At 48.1% G+C, this 13848-nt stretch overlaps 1 protein-coding gene across 5 annotated transcripts in view; it reads left to right on the top strand.

Annotated features, from left to right (window-relative positions):
* The window catches only part of Hk1 (hexokinase 1), a 95908-nt gene that overhangs the window by 50782 nt on the left and 31278 nt on the right, over positions 1 to 13848 (top strand). For all 5 annotated transcript variants that reach the window (XM_087898169.1, XM_087898170.1, XM_087898173.1 and 2 more), the window contains one exon: positions 9657 to 9805. In XM_087898169.1, the coding sequence (XP_087754295.1) occupies positions 9657 to 9805 (149 nt within the window). The remainder of the gene's footprint in view (positions 1 to 9656; positions 9806 to 13848) is intronic.

The raw sequence follows: 13848 nt of genomic DNA, 5'->3' as shown, positions 1-13848 counted from the left end.
AATAACTCACATAGCTCTATATGTCCGTGTTGGGACATGGTTACAGGGTTGGAGTAATCAGAGCCAGAAGCCTGGGCTCTAGGTCTCCTTTGGCCCCTGTCTGTTCCCTCCATTGCTGTTAGGATCAAATATTGGGACCTCCGAGGAGTGCAGATTAGTACCGACAGCAAAAAAAAAAAAGGGAGAGGACAGGAGAGGGTGAAGCCACAGACTTGGACAGCAACGATTATCTGGTCCTCTGGACCCTTGTCATTTGTCCTAAGGGATACCAGCCATGTTGGATTAGGGCCCACACTGGTGACCTCTTCTTTACTTCAGCGGTTCTCACCCTTCCTAGTGCCCCAGCCCCTTAATACAGTTTTCACGTTGTGGTGACCCCCTCCCCCAACCATAAAATTATTTCATTGCTACTCCATTACTGTAATTTTGCTCCTGCTATGAATCATATTGTAAACATCTGGTCTACAGATGGTCTTAGGTGAACCCTGTGAAAGGTCGTCCGACCCTCAAAGGGGTCATGATCCACAAGTTGAGAAACATGGCTTTACATGGTCACAAAGAGCTCATTCCCAAATAAGATACCACTCACAGGCACCAGGGGTTGGGACTTCAACCCGTGGTTTGGGGGGAGACAGTATGGCCTATAGCACACGCCATAGCTTTTCTCCTTACTCCTAATATTTATGAGGGAATCAGCTCATGTGCCCTGGAGTGGTCCATCAGCCACGGACATTGGTATCTTCGCCTCCTCACCCCCAGCTCAGTCCATGCCCTTTTGGGGAGTAGGGACTCCCTCCTTGACCTTGCCTGCCTCTGGGCTCCGAGTTTTACTGTTGTGATCAGAAGCAGGTGTCGGGTACGGGAAGTCTGAGTCTGAGGTGCTGTTCCCTTTTTGGAATGGTAACCATCACTCCTCTACTGTGGTAATCAGCCAAGCCACAGAATCAGGGAGGGAAAATGGGAAATGCCCTAGGCTTGGCGCTTCTGGGTGGGGGTGTGATTGCGAGAGAAGCGGCCAGTCTCCATATTCCCACCGTCCTTGACCCCAGTGGGCTGGTTGAGCTTTGAAACCGGTCATTTTTCAGAAAGAGGTTTTTGGAAACATATCTAACACACTTTCTGATATATACAGCTCATTTTTTATGAGCCAGTCTTCATTTGGGCATTATTGTATCTACATGTCAGTTATATATGGTGATAGTTTCACAGTGAAATCTGCATGTTTATAATGGATCTTGACCATATCCTTCTGTCTTTACCCTCTGAGCCCCTTTCTTTCTTCGTTTTTATTATTTTTCTTTTTTTGTTTGCTTAGGTTCACTGTTTTCTTAGGGTTTCTTATAGGATGCTGGGTGAATGATTCATTTGTAATGAGAACGAGCTCCCTGTCAGTGGTTACACTACCGGGGAAAATGCCTCTGCCTTCTAAAGTTAACTTCCTATGCACAGTCAGAGAGGGGTGGGCACTCAAGAGCTGAGCTCCTCTTCCCTAGTTGCCATTACCTGCCTATAAGTCCTCAGAGGGGGGACCTCATGCCCCTCCCCCATGGCAGGGTATCGACAGGACCGATATTACACAGATCTTATGGCGATAAACACAATGGCTGTGAGATCAAAAACACAGCTGTGCTGTCTGTCATATTCTGCAGACAGCCTTCCACCTCACTGTGTCCCCTTCTCTGGCTCTTGCGTCCTTCCCATCCCCTCTTCCACCATTTTCCCTGAGCCTTGGAGGGGGGGATATTGATGTCCTATTGAAGGCTGAGCTTCCAACAGTCCCTTGTTCTTGTCACTTTGGCCAGTTATGCTGTTGTCCACTGAACAGGAGCTTCTGAGACAAGGCGGTTGGCATCACTGGCCCCTGGATACAAATCCAAAGATCTCTCTTTCTCTCTTTTTTAGACAGGGTCTCACTGTGTATCCTTAGCTGACCTGGAACTTACTATGTAGACCAGGTTGGCCTGGAACTCACAGAGATCCATCTGCATCTGCCTTCTAAGTGCTTGGATCAAAGGTGTGAGGGTTTTTTCTTCCTAAGTATATAAGTTTTGCCTGCAAGTATATATGTGCTTGTGCCCTCTGAAGTCAGAAGAGGGCATCAGATGCCCTGGAATTGGAGTTATGGATGGTTATGCGCCACCAGGTGGGTGACGGGAATAGATCTTGAGTCCTCTGCACGAGCAGCCAGTGCTGTCTCTTCCAACTCCCTTGGATGTTTTTAGTGGACAGTATTTCTCCTGCAGTTGCTCTGGGTTGACTGTGTCTCATTCCTGAGGTTTTCCCCCGCCCTGCTTAGTGCTAAGGCTCTTGTGGGTCCCGATTAGTCCAGGAGCTGTGGGAGGCTGTATATTCTTGAATGTTTGTTTCCCTCTCAGGGCTCATGACATGATCTTTACAAAGGAGAAGCCACAAAACATTTCCTGGAAACATACAGATGTCCCGTTATCTTCTTCTATGCAAAGCAGAGTGATTTATAGTGTATTTGGTCATATTTTTTCTTTCTTGTTTTTTTTTTTAAATGAGATAGTCTTAAGTAGACCAGGCTAACCTTGAACTAGCTGTCCCCCTGCCTCAGCCTCTCCAGAGGGAGGATTACAAGTTTGTGCTGCCACACTCACAATGGTCATAGATATATCTTTTATACTAATTATTTTTATATCTTTATTTTATATGCATTGGTGTTTTGACTGCATGTCTGTCTGTCTGAGGGTGTTAGGTCTTGGAGTTACAGTCATGCGCTGTCACGTGGGTGCTGGGAACTGAACTCCAGTCCTCTGGAAGAGCAGCCAGTGCTCTTCACTGCTGAGCTGTCTCTCCAGTCTGATGATAGATACTTTTGGTGATAGGTCTTACTACATAGTCCTAACTAGCCTGGAACTCACTGTGTAGACCAGGCTAGCTTTGAATTCATAGAGATATGCTTGCCCCCACCTCCCGCGTGGTATATTGAAGGTGAGCACCAACACATGCTATTTCCTTCCTGTTTTGAGACAGAATCTAATTAGCACTGGCTGCGTTGTATCCAACGAAGACTCGAAGTTCCAGTGCGGTGGGTCCAGCTTTCAGAGCTGGTTCTGATGATGTTTAGGATGAAGGTTGGCCCTGGGGCTGGCTTGCCTGCAACTCACTCACAGAGCGGGGGCCCTTCATGCAGGCAGCCTCTGTTTGCCTTGTATTCCAACACAGGCTGGTGCTCAGAGAGACACCTGGCCCTGTGTTTGCTTTCCATTATTTCCTGGTAATAATGGCCATTGTCGGAAGGGAAGAGCTGCCAGGCCCTTCAGAGTGGTGCTTAATGAGCCTTCTTCTCTTGAAGACTGGCTCCCTCCCCCCAGGAGGATGGGAAGAGCTGGGAGGGGTTAGAGTTGGAGGCCCCTCGAGTGGAAAGGCAGATCTGAGACTAAGGATACACAGAGGAAGTTGGAGGGAAGCCAGCTGCTGGTGCAAGAAGCTGAACTTTTGAAGTAAGAGGAGGTAAAAAGAAACAAAATCCATACAAATGGAGAAGCCTCCAGCACTTTCACTGACTAGTTCAGCACTGCCTCGGAGAAGTTACTTCAGTCTCAGCCTCTGTTGCCTCGTCTATAAAATGGGTATAAGGGAGTTTGACAACTCATACCTACAATCCCAGCAGTTGGGAATGCTGAGGCAGGAGAATTGCCATGAGGTCCTCTGTTTGTTTGTTTGTTTTTGTTTTGTTTTCTGAGACAGGGCTTCTCTGTAGCTTTGGAGCCTGTCCTGGTCCTGGTCTCTGTAGACCAGGTGGACCTTGAACTCAGAGATCTTCCTGTCTCTGCCTCCCAAGTGCTGGGATTCAAGGCATGTTCCAACACCGCCCTGCGAGTTTCTCTGTTTAGAGAAATATCTAATTGGACTGAACAAAATAATAAACATGAAATAGAGGGCATGATTCTCCCTGCTCTGGGTGCTGTGAAAAGGAGGGGTTAAGTGAAAGGGCTTTGGGACCTGGAGGGCGCTGTAAGAAGCCTAGTGAGTTCTGTCAACATCTCCCTTGCACTGCTGGCAATGTATTCGGTGGGGAGGGATGGGAGGAGGGCTTTTCTAAGCAGTATTCCTGGCTACAGGACCCCATGGGGCCTGTGTAAGCACAGCCCCTGAGGAAGGGTGAAGAGGGTTTTAGAATTCACTGATATCGCTGATGTGGAAGGAGATAGAGAGAAGGCAGTACGCAGACAATATTCTTCTGATTCCACCCCTTCCCAGCTGACCTCATAAGACTAGTGAGCATGAAATGGGCCTGTTGGGGCACCGTAATTTGAGCACTCAGGAAGTGGAGGCAGAAAGATCAGAAGTTCAATGTCATCTTAGCTTCCTGTCCAAGACAAGGCTGTGCTGTGTGTGACCTTGTCAGAGAGGAGAGGGAAGGAGAGGATAGGTAGGTAGGTAGGTAGGTAGGTAGGTAGGTAGGTAGGTAGGCAGGCAGGTAGTAGATAGATGGGTGGATAGATTAGATAGGTAGGTAGATAGATGGGGTGGATAGATTAGATAGGTAGGTAAGTAGGTAGATGGTGGATAGAGTAGATAGGTAAGTAGGTAGGTAGATGATAGGTAGGTAGATAGATAGGTTGGTAGGTACGTAAGTAGGTAGATGATAGATAGGTAGATTGGTGGCTAGATAGGTAGGCAGGCTGGTGCAGGCCTGTAATCCCAGTTACTTAAGTGGCTTAGGCAGGAGGATACTGAGTTTGAGCTAAGGAAATGCCAGACATCCAACAGAGCTTACCAAACGCCCTGTGGCACTCACCTGAAGCCATTTCTCTTTGTCCCTGCCCTGGCAGAACGGAAGAGCAGACAGACCTTGTGACTGACCTACCCCTGCAGTTTGGCGGCTCCTGCTGAGCCAGCTCAGACACGCGGACTGTCTGCTGTCTGCAGACTCCGCTGCACAGGGCAGCAGTCTCCAACCTGCTTATCATTCATCCAGCTGAGGGAGATGAGGCTGCAGACATATTAAAAAAGAAAAGCAAAGAAGAGAGAAAAGGAACAATGAGCAATGAGTATTTGCGAGTCCGTGAGAAGGGAGGGTCTTCCTGGCCACTGGTAGGACCAGTTTGCTTAGAGCTTTCTTATCCTTGAATTGTGGGATGGAGTTAATATTTCCCCAGCATTTCTTGGGCAGTGAAAGTGATTTTCAAATAGGTGTGGCAACCTTTTTTTTCTGAGACACCTATCAGATGGAGCCAGGGGCACCTCAGGTGGGGAGGATCCTGCTTCAAGAGAGACCCCTGGCTCTCAGCAGCCACCTGGCAGGTACCCCTCCAATCCATCCTCTTGTTTACTGTCACCCAGACAGTGTCGTTCAGGTGATCTGGCCTGGCATGTTCTGGTTGTCCTTCCCACTCTCACCTGAACTCCCTGGAACCTTGCTGCCTTGGGCCTATTTCAGAGGCTGAGTGGAGATGGGGGTGAGCAGGACAGGGTAGGATGGGCCAGCCCAGGTCCCCAACTTCTCAGCTGTTACCTGGAACATTGATGGCAGGAAACTCACTTTCTTTTATTCATCTGAACATGAGACCAAGTTGGCAACTAAAAAATTTCCCAATTATAAAAGTTTATAATGAATCAAATATAAGCATTTATCCACGTATAAAAGAGAATACTCTATTTTGGCAGGAAAGAAACCCTAACTTCAAAAATAAAAATAAAGCCTAACTTCAAAAAAAAAAAAAAAAAGCATGATTTAATCCCTGCGCTCAGGAGGCAGAGATGGGTAGATCTCTGAGTTTAAGGCCAGCATGGTCTACATAGAATGTTCCGGGCCAGCCAGGGTTACACAGTAAGACCCTGTTTCAAAACAAAACAAAGTAAAACCCAAAACAAATAAAACATACAGAGAGACAGAGACACACTTTTGTGGTTAGTTGGTTTTTTGGCAGGGGTGCCGAGGCTATTCAGTGAGGGAGAAGAGTTTCTTCAGCCTGCGGTGCCAGGGCATTGACTGTGCACAAAGAACCGAGTTGTATCCTTACTTCATATCCTGTACAAAACATTGACTCCAAGTAGATTAAAGACTTAAGTGTAAGAGCTGGAACCGTGAGGCTCCTAAAAGTAGGTATGAACCTCTGTGAACTTGCATTTGTTGGTTTGGAGTCTTTTTTGGCTTTTCGAGACAGGGTTTCTTTCTCTGTGTAACTTTGGTGCCTCTCCTGGAACTTGCTCTAGAGACCAGGCTGGCCTTGTACTCGCAGAGATCCTCCTGCCTCTGCTTCCTGAATGCACCACCACCGCCCAGCTGCAGTTTGGATCCTTATACACAACACAGAACTAAAGGGCAAAACCAGAAATAAATGGTACTTCATGAAAATGTAAAAATTTTTGCCTCGTAATGGTATGTATGCCCAGGGCTCAATGCCCAGCCCCACGAAAGTAACAAGAAAACTTTAAAATGTTTGCACCTTCTTTATTGGTACTATATTTTAAAACTTAAGTTTATTTCTTACTATTGTGGACATGTGATGCGTGTATGGTGGTATGCACATGCTGGGGTACGTGTGTGGAGCTCAGAGGACAGGCCTGTGGAGTTGGTTCTCTCCTCCCATCGTTATGGGGGGCGAGTCCAGGAACTGAACCCAGATCTTCAGGTTTGCACAGAGAGTGCTTTACCCAGCTCACAGTGCTGCTGCTGCTGCTGCTGTTGTTGTTGTTGTTGTTGTTGTGAGTATCTGTGTGAGTACATGTGGGAGAGTGTCCGTGCGTGTGTGGGAGCCAGAGGTCGATTTCAGGTGCTCAGGTACTGTCTTATTTATTTATTTATTTATTTTAGCATGGGTCTTTCATTGGTTTGGGGGATAGCAAATAGGCTAGGCTAGCTAGCCAATGAGCACCCAGGATCCACTGTCCGCCTCCCCTGGATTACAATACATGCTACTGCACCTGGCTTTCTTTACAGGGTGCTGGGGATTGAACTCAGGTCCTCATGCTTGGGTAGCAAACACTTTATTGAGTTATCTGTCCAACCCTTTCCTTTCCTTTCCCTCCTCTCTCTCTCTCTCTCTTTCCTTCCTCCCTCCCTCTCTCTCTCTCTCTTTTCTTCCTCTCCCCCTCTCTCTTTCCCCCCTTCTCCCCCACTTCTCCCTCTTTCTCTCTTTTGGCAGGAACTGAACTTATGCGGTAGTTTGAAAGAAAGTGGCCCCCATAGGTTCATGTATTAGAATGCTTGGTCCCCATTACTGGAACTGTTTCAGAAGGATTAGGAGGTGTGGCCTTGCTGGAGGAGGTGTGTCACAGGGAATGGGCCCATGCCAGGCCCAGTCTTCTCTCTTTCTACCTGCTGCCTATGTTATCAGATACATGCAAAACTCCCAGCTACTGCTCTGGCACCATGCCTGTCTGCTTCTTGCCATGATGACTTGCCCTCTAGAACTGCAAGCAAGCCCCCAATTAAATGCTTTCTTTTATTAGAGTTGCCTTAGTCATGATGTCTCTTCATAGCAATAGAACAGTGACTAAGACAACCCAGGCTAACTAAGCAAACACTCTACTATTAAGCTACATCCCTGGCCCTACTTACTAATTAAGGCCGTATCATGTTTGTGGAGGTCCAAGGACAACTCCTACCTTGTTGACATAGAGCCCCCCATTTCCTTCGCTGCAGTGTACACTCCAGGCTGGCCCACAGGCTTCTGGCTCATTCTCCAGTTTCTGCCTTCCAAGTGGCCGTAGGAGTAGGGTTACAGACGTTTACAGATGTGACCACCATATCTGGGCATTTTACTTTGGTTTGGGGGTTGAACTCAGATTTCCAAGCTTGAGTGATCAGTCCTCATACCCCCATATATCTGACGTCAAGACCCCCTCCTGTTTTGATCTGAGCAAAGGGTCTGGGTAGATATAGATGGGCAGTCTGTAGGTAGATGGTGTTCCAACGTCAGCATTCGTCAGAGAGATATGGGTGACGTGGAAAATGACATCACATACACGTGTTCCTGAAGGCACAGACAAACTAGAGATTTCATCCATCACAAACAGGAGAGTGATGCAGCCAGTTTGTGAGCCACTGGCATTTCTACAGACTGACCATGCTTTGTCAGGCGGTCTGACCCTGCATACAGCCGAGAGAAACAAAAATGTGTGTACACATGCACACACGCGTGCATACATGCACTCACACACACACACACGAGCCCATGTGCCAGTGTGCCTGGCAGTATTAATCATACTAGCCCAAAGTGGAAACAGCCCATGTCGATCAGCCATTGAAGGGATGAGTTAGATGAGGCGCGTGCAGACAGTGGGACAGCACTAACCACGGAAAGAATGGAGTGGAATGCTGATGAACAGTGCCACGTAGAGGCACGTTAGAAGAAACATTTTGCTAAGCAGAAAGAAAGCAACCATTTATAGGAAATGCCCAGAAAAGAGTTGTTTAATTCCATTTATTTATTTTTTTTGTTTGTGGCGCTATGGACCAACCCCAGGGCTTCTCATATACGGCAAGTAGTTTACCACTGAGCTATATTTTAACCTTTGGATTTTTAAAAATATACTTAAAAAAATTTTAGATGATATTATTAAACACACTCACCCTAGACAAGTTTTTACTGTGTAGCTCAGGTTAGCGTAGCACTCACAATCCTTCTGTCTTAGCCTAAGTGTTGGGATCATAGGCATGGACCACCATACTTGGCTTGAAACGTGTATGTGTGTGTGTTAGTTATCCTTCTCAGGGGAAGTGAGGGTCCACTAGCTGATACTGATAGCCATGGATGTGAGGGCTACTGGTCCTTAGGGAGACAAGGGTGGCTATCACTCCTGGCCTGGTAATCCAGGCTGTTAACACTGATGACCTCACACTAAGCGAAAGCTACCAGTCACAAGAGACTATTTATGCCTGATTCCACATATGAAATGCCTAGAATGGGTCACTTTCAGACGGTGCAGTGGAGGTTCCTAGGGACAAATGGGGATGAGGAATTACTGATTAATCGTTTCCAAGTCACGTCGGGTGATAGAAAAGTTTCGCCAGTAGCGGTAGCCGCTCAACCTTGCGAATGTCCTTAGTGACACTGAGCTGTGCCCTCAACAAATGGTCCTAGTGCTAGGCTTCACACTGTGTATATCTTACAACAATAATGGAAAAACAACCCAAGGAGTAACCGGAGCTCTGGGCAAGCAATGGTTGGCATCTGAGCCAACATGGAAGGAGCCCCAGGCATAGGATGGACCCCAGCATAGGCTTTTCCTGTGCTGAAATTCTGTGCAAGCTGGGTGTGGCGGCACACACCTTTTAATCCCTACAGTTGGGAGGCTCAGGCAGGAGGGTTGGGAGTCTGGGGTCATCTTTAGCTACATAGCGATGTTGAGGCTGGCCTGGGCTACCTGAGACCCCATCTCAACAAACTAAAAAGCCAGGGTTGGGTGGTTTTTATTTCTGGGCACCAGGGCTGCTCTTTAAATGGGCTAAGGAATCTGAGGAAGGTGGAATGGAGCCTTGGGCCTCCTTCAACGCTTCTTCTGCAGTGAGACTAGAGTTCCTCCTCCAGCAGGGCCAGGTGAGGTGAGCGCGCTTTCTGTTGACCGTGCTGTCTGGCAGGCACAGGCGGCAGAGACAGACAGGGCCAGATCCAAAGGGTGGATACCGCCCAGGGTCTTCTCACACTTCAATCTGACATGACACCTCTTTTCTCCCTTGTCAGAAAAGGGGGATTTCATCGCCCTGGATCTCGGCGGGTCTTCCTTTCGTATCCTGCGGGTGCAGGTGAATCACGACAAGAGCCAGAATGTCTACATGGAGTCTGAGGTCTACGAAACCCCAGAGAACATCGTACACGGCAGTGGAAGCCAGGTGGGTCCTTGTCTTCCTCATTCCATTCTGTCTAGCCAGCATCCCTTGGAGCACCCACAGGGGCCAGACTTCTAAAAGCTGGGGCATGGCAGAACTCACTGGAGGTCTGTCGTAAGTATCGATTGTAAAGGGCCCCCAGGGGAGGGAGGAGGTAGCCTTGTGGAGCTGCTTATGCCTGAAGAGGCATGCACCGGGTGAACTGGTGATGTGGGAGCAGGTGAAGGCTGTGAGGAGGAAGGTCCCATGCATTGCTGCAAGTGCTTTTGTTCCTAAAGGATCCGGGGTTGTTTGCTTGGCAGAGGGTTAGCCCATCCTTTGGGTAGAAATGCCCGTCTCTCAAGCCACTGGCTTCTTCACCCACTCACTGGGAGCCAGGCCCAGTGGAGTGGAGAGCTTGGAGTATCGGGAGCTCTGTGCTCTTGATTTAATGGTGTGCAAACACCCTTGGTTCAGCCAGCAGAGGCTGCAAGCTTTACTTTGGAAATGGCCATCTCTGCTCGCATTTATACCCCCAGCTTCTCCTCCTTCCACAGGACCTTGAGCAGGGCCAACCTTCCTGACAAGGATGTGTGCATACATGGAGGAAGACCTGTTTTGTGATGTATGGTGGGTCCCTATCTCCTCACGACCATGTGAGTGACTAAGGTTCTGGCAATACCCTCAGGTTTTCACTCATCCCCCAAGCCTATCACGCAGGGGTGCTCCATTACACTTATGGATGGGAGCTTGTGCCCACCCACATTCCACACTGGGGCTGTGGTCTTGGTACGGTTAGAAGCTTGCCTGATTTCTGCTGGGGAAGGTGGGAAGGTTCAAGTTTTCCACATAAAGCAGTGGTTCTGGGTGTAACATGAGGGGGGACGGCTTGTTTGTTGGGGGTTTTTCTGTCCTGCCCAGTTCCCCCAGCTGTTTAGCTCCAAAGAAAATAATCACACATAGATCTCCATAAGTTATAATGCTGATTGGCCCTTTAGGTCAGGCTTCTTACTGGCTAACTCACTCATCTTGATTAACCCATTATTCTGATCTATTTTAGCCATGTGGCTCAGTACCTTTTATAGTGGGGCAGCTCACATCCTGTTGCTTTGGTGGTCTGGGCAGGAATGGGAGGAATCAATTTCCTCCTCCCCAGAATTCTCCTGCTCTCTTTGTATCATTTCCACTTCCTGTCTGGTTTTCCCGCCTACACCTCCTGCCTGGCCAATCAGCATTTATTTAAAATATGATTGACAGAATACAAACAATTCTCCCGCATCATCTGGGGTGGCCTGTGAGGTGAGGCCCAGGGACCTTCTCTAGAGGATTCCACTTAGTGCCTAACTAAGTTACTGTGAGTGCGAGTTAGAGCAACCCACCTGGTCCTGGCCTTGAACTCTGCCTGTTGCTTGGATTCCGAGTTTTTCGGAGCATAACACAGTAGCACAAGGAAACAATGTCTCTGGAGTGGGCAAGGCACCTTACAGTCAGCCACAGAGGCAAGTGAAGCCACATTACGTGGTCCTGCCTCCATCACTGGGCTTTAGAGACTGGTCCCTTCAGCTCAAGGATACTGCTTGGGAAAGGGAGGTCTCCTACCCATGTCCCCACTGCCCATTGAGTGGCTTCTTTTCTGTAGGTAGCCAGCAGCCTGCTTGGCAGGCCCTGTTCCGCCTAACAAGTACTGGCTTATCGCTGTTGGTGTTGGTCCTGAGGTTGAGCCACTGCTGAGACTGTCAGTGTGCAGACATTCCCTGTGTGCCTCGGCCAGGCCTCTTAGGAGCAGGGCTTGTTTAGGGGGTGCCTCCATCTTAGGGAATACTTCCTCAGTAATTTCCTTCCAGCCTGGGCCCCCAGTTTTCCTTCTTATCCCTGGGATCCTTTCGCTTCCTGCTGATTGTTTCTTTGCTCCTTCTAAGTCACCTAAAACGATGACGATGGTGGTGGCGCGTGGTGTCTTATTTGATAGCACACACCAAGTGCCATGCCTGTAATGTGCAAGTGGCTGACTTATAAACACTTTCTGTCTCGCGACTCATCCAATCATCGCGGCAACCCTGTGGCTAGGTATTCCTTATGTCCATCTTCATGAGAAGTCCTTGTCAGCTGTTTCAGAAGCTGGACAAATTCTGAGATTTCGGAGGTGATCTCACCCCAGAAGTTACAGTTTCGACCACTGAAACTTTTTTTTCCCCTTTTTTTCATTTATTTATTTATTTTGAAACAAGATTCCACTATTTAGCCCTGGTTGTCCTGGAACTCACTTTGTAGTCTAGGCTGACCTCAAACCCACAGAGATCCACTTGCTTCCGCCTCCCAGTGCTGAGATTAGAGGTGTGCATTAGTACATCCAGCAAAAAAATGTAAATGTGTTGTGTGGCTTATAGAAATGTGTGTCACATATGTGTAGGTAGAGATACCCCAAGAGACCAGAAGAAGGCATTGGGTCCCCTGGAATTTGGGCCACAGGTATTGTGAGCCACCCGATATGGATGCCACCAACCAAACTTGAGTGTTCTTAACCTCTGTCTCAGTTAGGGTTTCTATTACTGTGAAGAGACACCATGACCACAGCAACTCTTATAAAGAAAACATTTAATTGGGTAGCTTACAGTTCAGAAGTTCGGTCCATTAGGCATGCAGGCGGATGTGGTGCTGGAGCTGAGAGTCCTACATCTTCCAGGCAACATGAAGTCAGCTGACCACTTGGTAGTATCTTGAGCATAGGAAACCTCAAAGCCCACCCCCATAGTGACACACTTCCTCTGGCAAGGCCACACCTATGTCAACAAAGTCACACCTCCTAACTGTGCCACTCCCTATGAGTTTATGGGGGTTAATTATGTTCAAACTCCCATAACCTCTGAACCTCTATCTCTGTTTCTTAGATCTTTGATGATGAGAAAATGTGGCTGTGGACAGGAGCTGAGATCAGGACGCGAGGGGAGCAGGGTGGGAGAATGGATGGGGATGAAGTCGGAACATCTCTGGCAGCATTCTGGTGACAGCAGTTGCCTGGTATCGAGTGGCCCATCTCCTGAGATCACTGACCTCTTCTATGGAGCTCTGTGGTGACCTAGGTCCTCATGTTACCTGTGGAGCTGCTCAGACTTGCAGGCTATAAACAATGAAGGCTTAAGGGGCTGGATTATTTGGGGGATCTCACCCTCCGTGATGTGTAGATGTTTGGTTTTTGTTGTTGTTGTTTGTGTTCGTGTTTTTTTTTTTGTTTGCTTATATTTTTGGTTTGTTGAGACAGTGTTTCTCTGTGTAACAGTCCTAGCTGTCCTGGAACTAGCTCTTGTAGACCAGGCTGGCCTCGAACTCACAGAGATCCATCTGCCTCTGCCACCCAAGTGCTGGATTAGAGGTGTGCACCACCACTGCCCAGCTTGATGTTTTAAATTGATTTTAAACCTGTCATCTGGAATACTGTTAAGATTAGAGATGAGCAGACAATATGTTCACCCTGCAGGGCCCCCCACTCAGTCTCTCTTTCTCCCCTATCACCCACATGGTCTCTCAAAGCCTCCTTCAGTTTTAAGCTTTATGATTTCAGAAGCTACATACAACATTGCTAAAACATGGCTTAAGTGACCAGGGAGTCAGCTCAGCCGTCCTTGTCCTTGCTGCCCAAACGTGAGAACCTGAGTTTGGATCCCAGAATTCACATAAAAAGTTGGGTATGGCCGAGTGGTGGTGGCATACACCTTTAATCCCACCCAGCACTTTGGAGGCTGAGGCAGGTGGATCTCTTGAGTCTGAGGCCAGCCTGGTTTGCAGGGCAGTCAAGGTTACACAGAGAAGCCATGTCTCAAAGAAAAGCAAAACCAAACAAAAAGCTGGATGTGACTGTCCAAATGGCTGTAACCCCAATACTTTCAGAAAATAGAGACAGGAGGATGGCCTGAGCTAGCTCGCTGGTCACCAGCCCAGCTCCAGATTCAATGAAACACCTTCTCTCAAGGTAATAAAACAGAGCGGTAGAACAGAACACTTGATATTATTCCCTGGCCTCAGTTATGAGCACCGGGACACACATGTTGATACACATGTGCATATACACC

This window comes from Myodes glareolus, chromosome 18 (assembly GCF_982192425.1).
Source record: "Myodes glareolus chromosome 18, mMyoGla1.1, whole genome shotgun sequence".
Classification (NCBI taxonomy): domain Eukaryota; kingdom Metazoa; phylum Chordata; class Mammalia; order Rodentia; family Cricetidae; genus Myodes; species Myodes glareolus.
The sequence above is the reverse complement of the archived record's forward strand: the minus strand, read 5'-3'. Positions and strand labels throughout refer to the sequence as shown.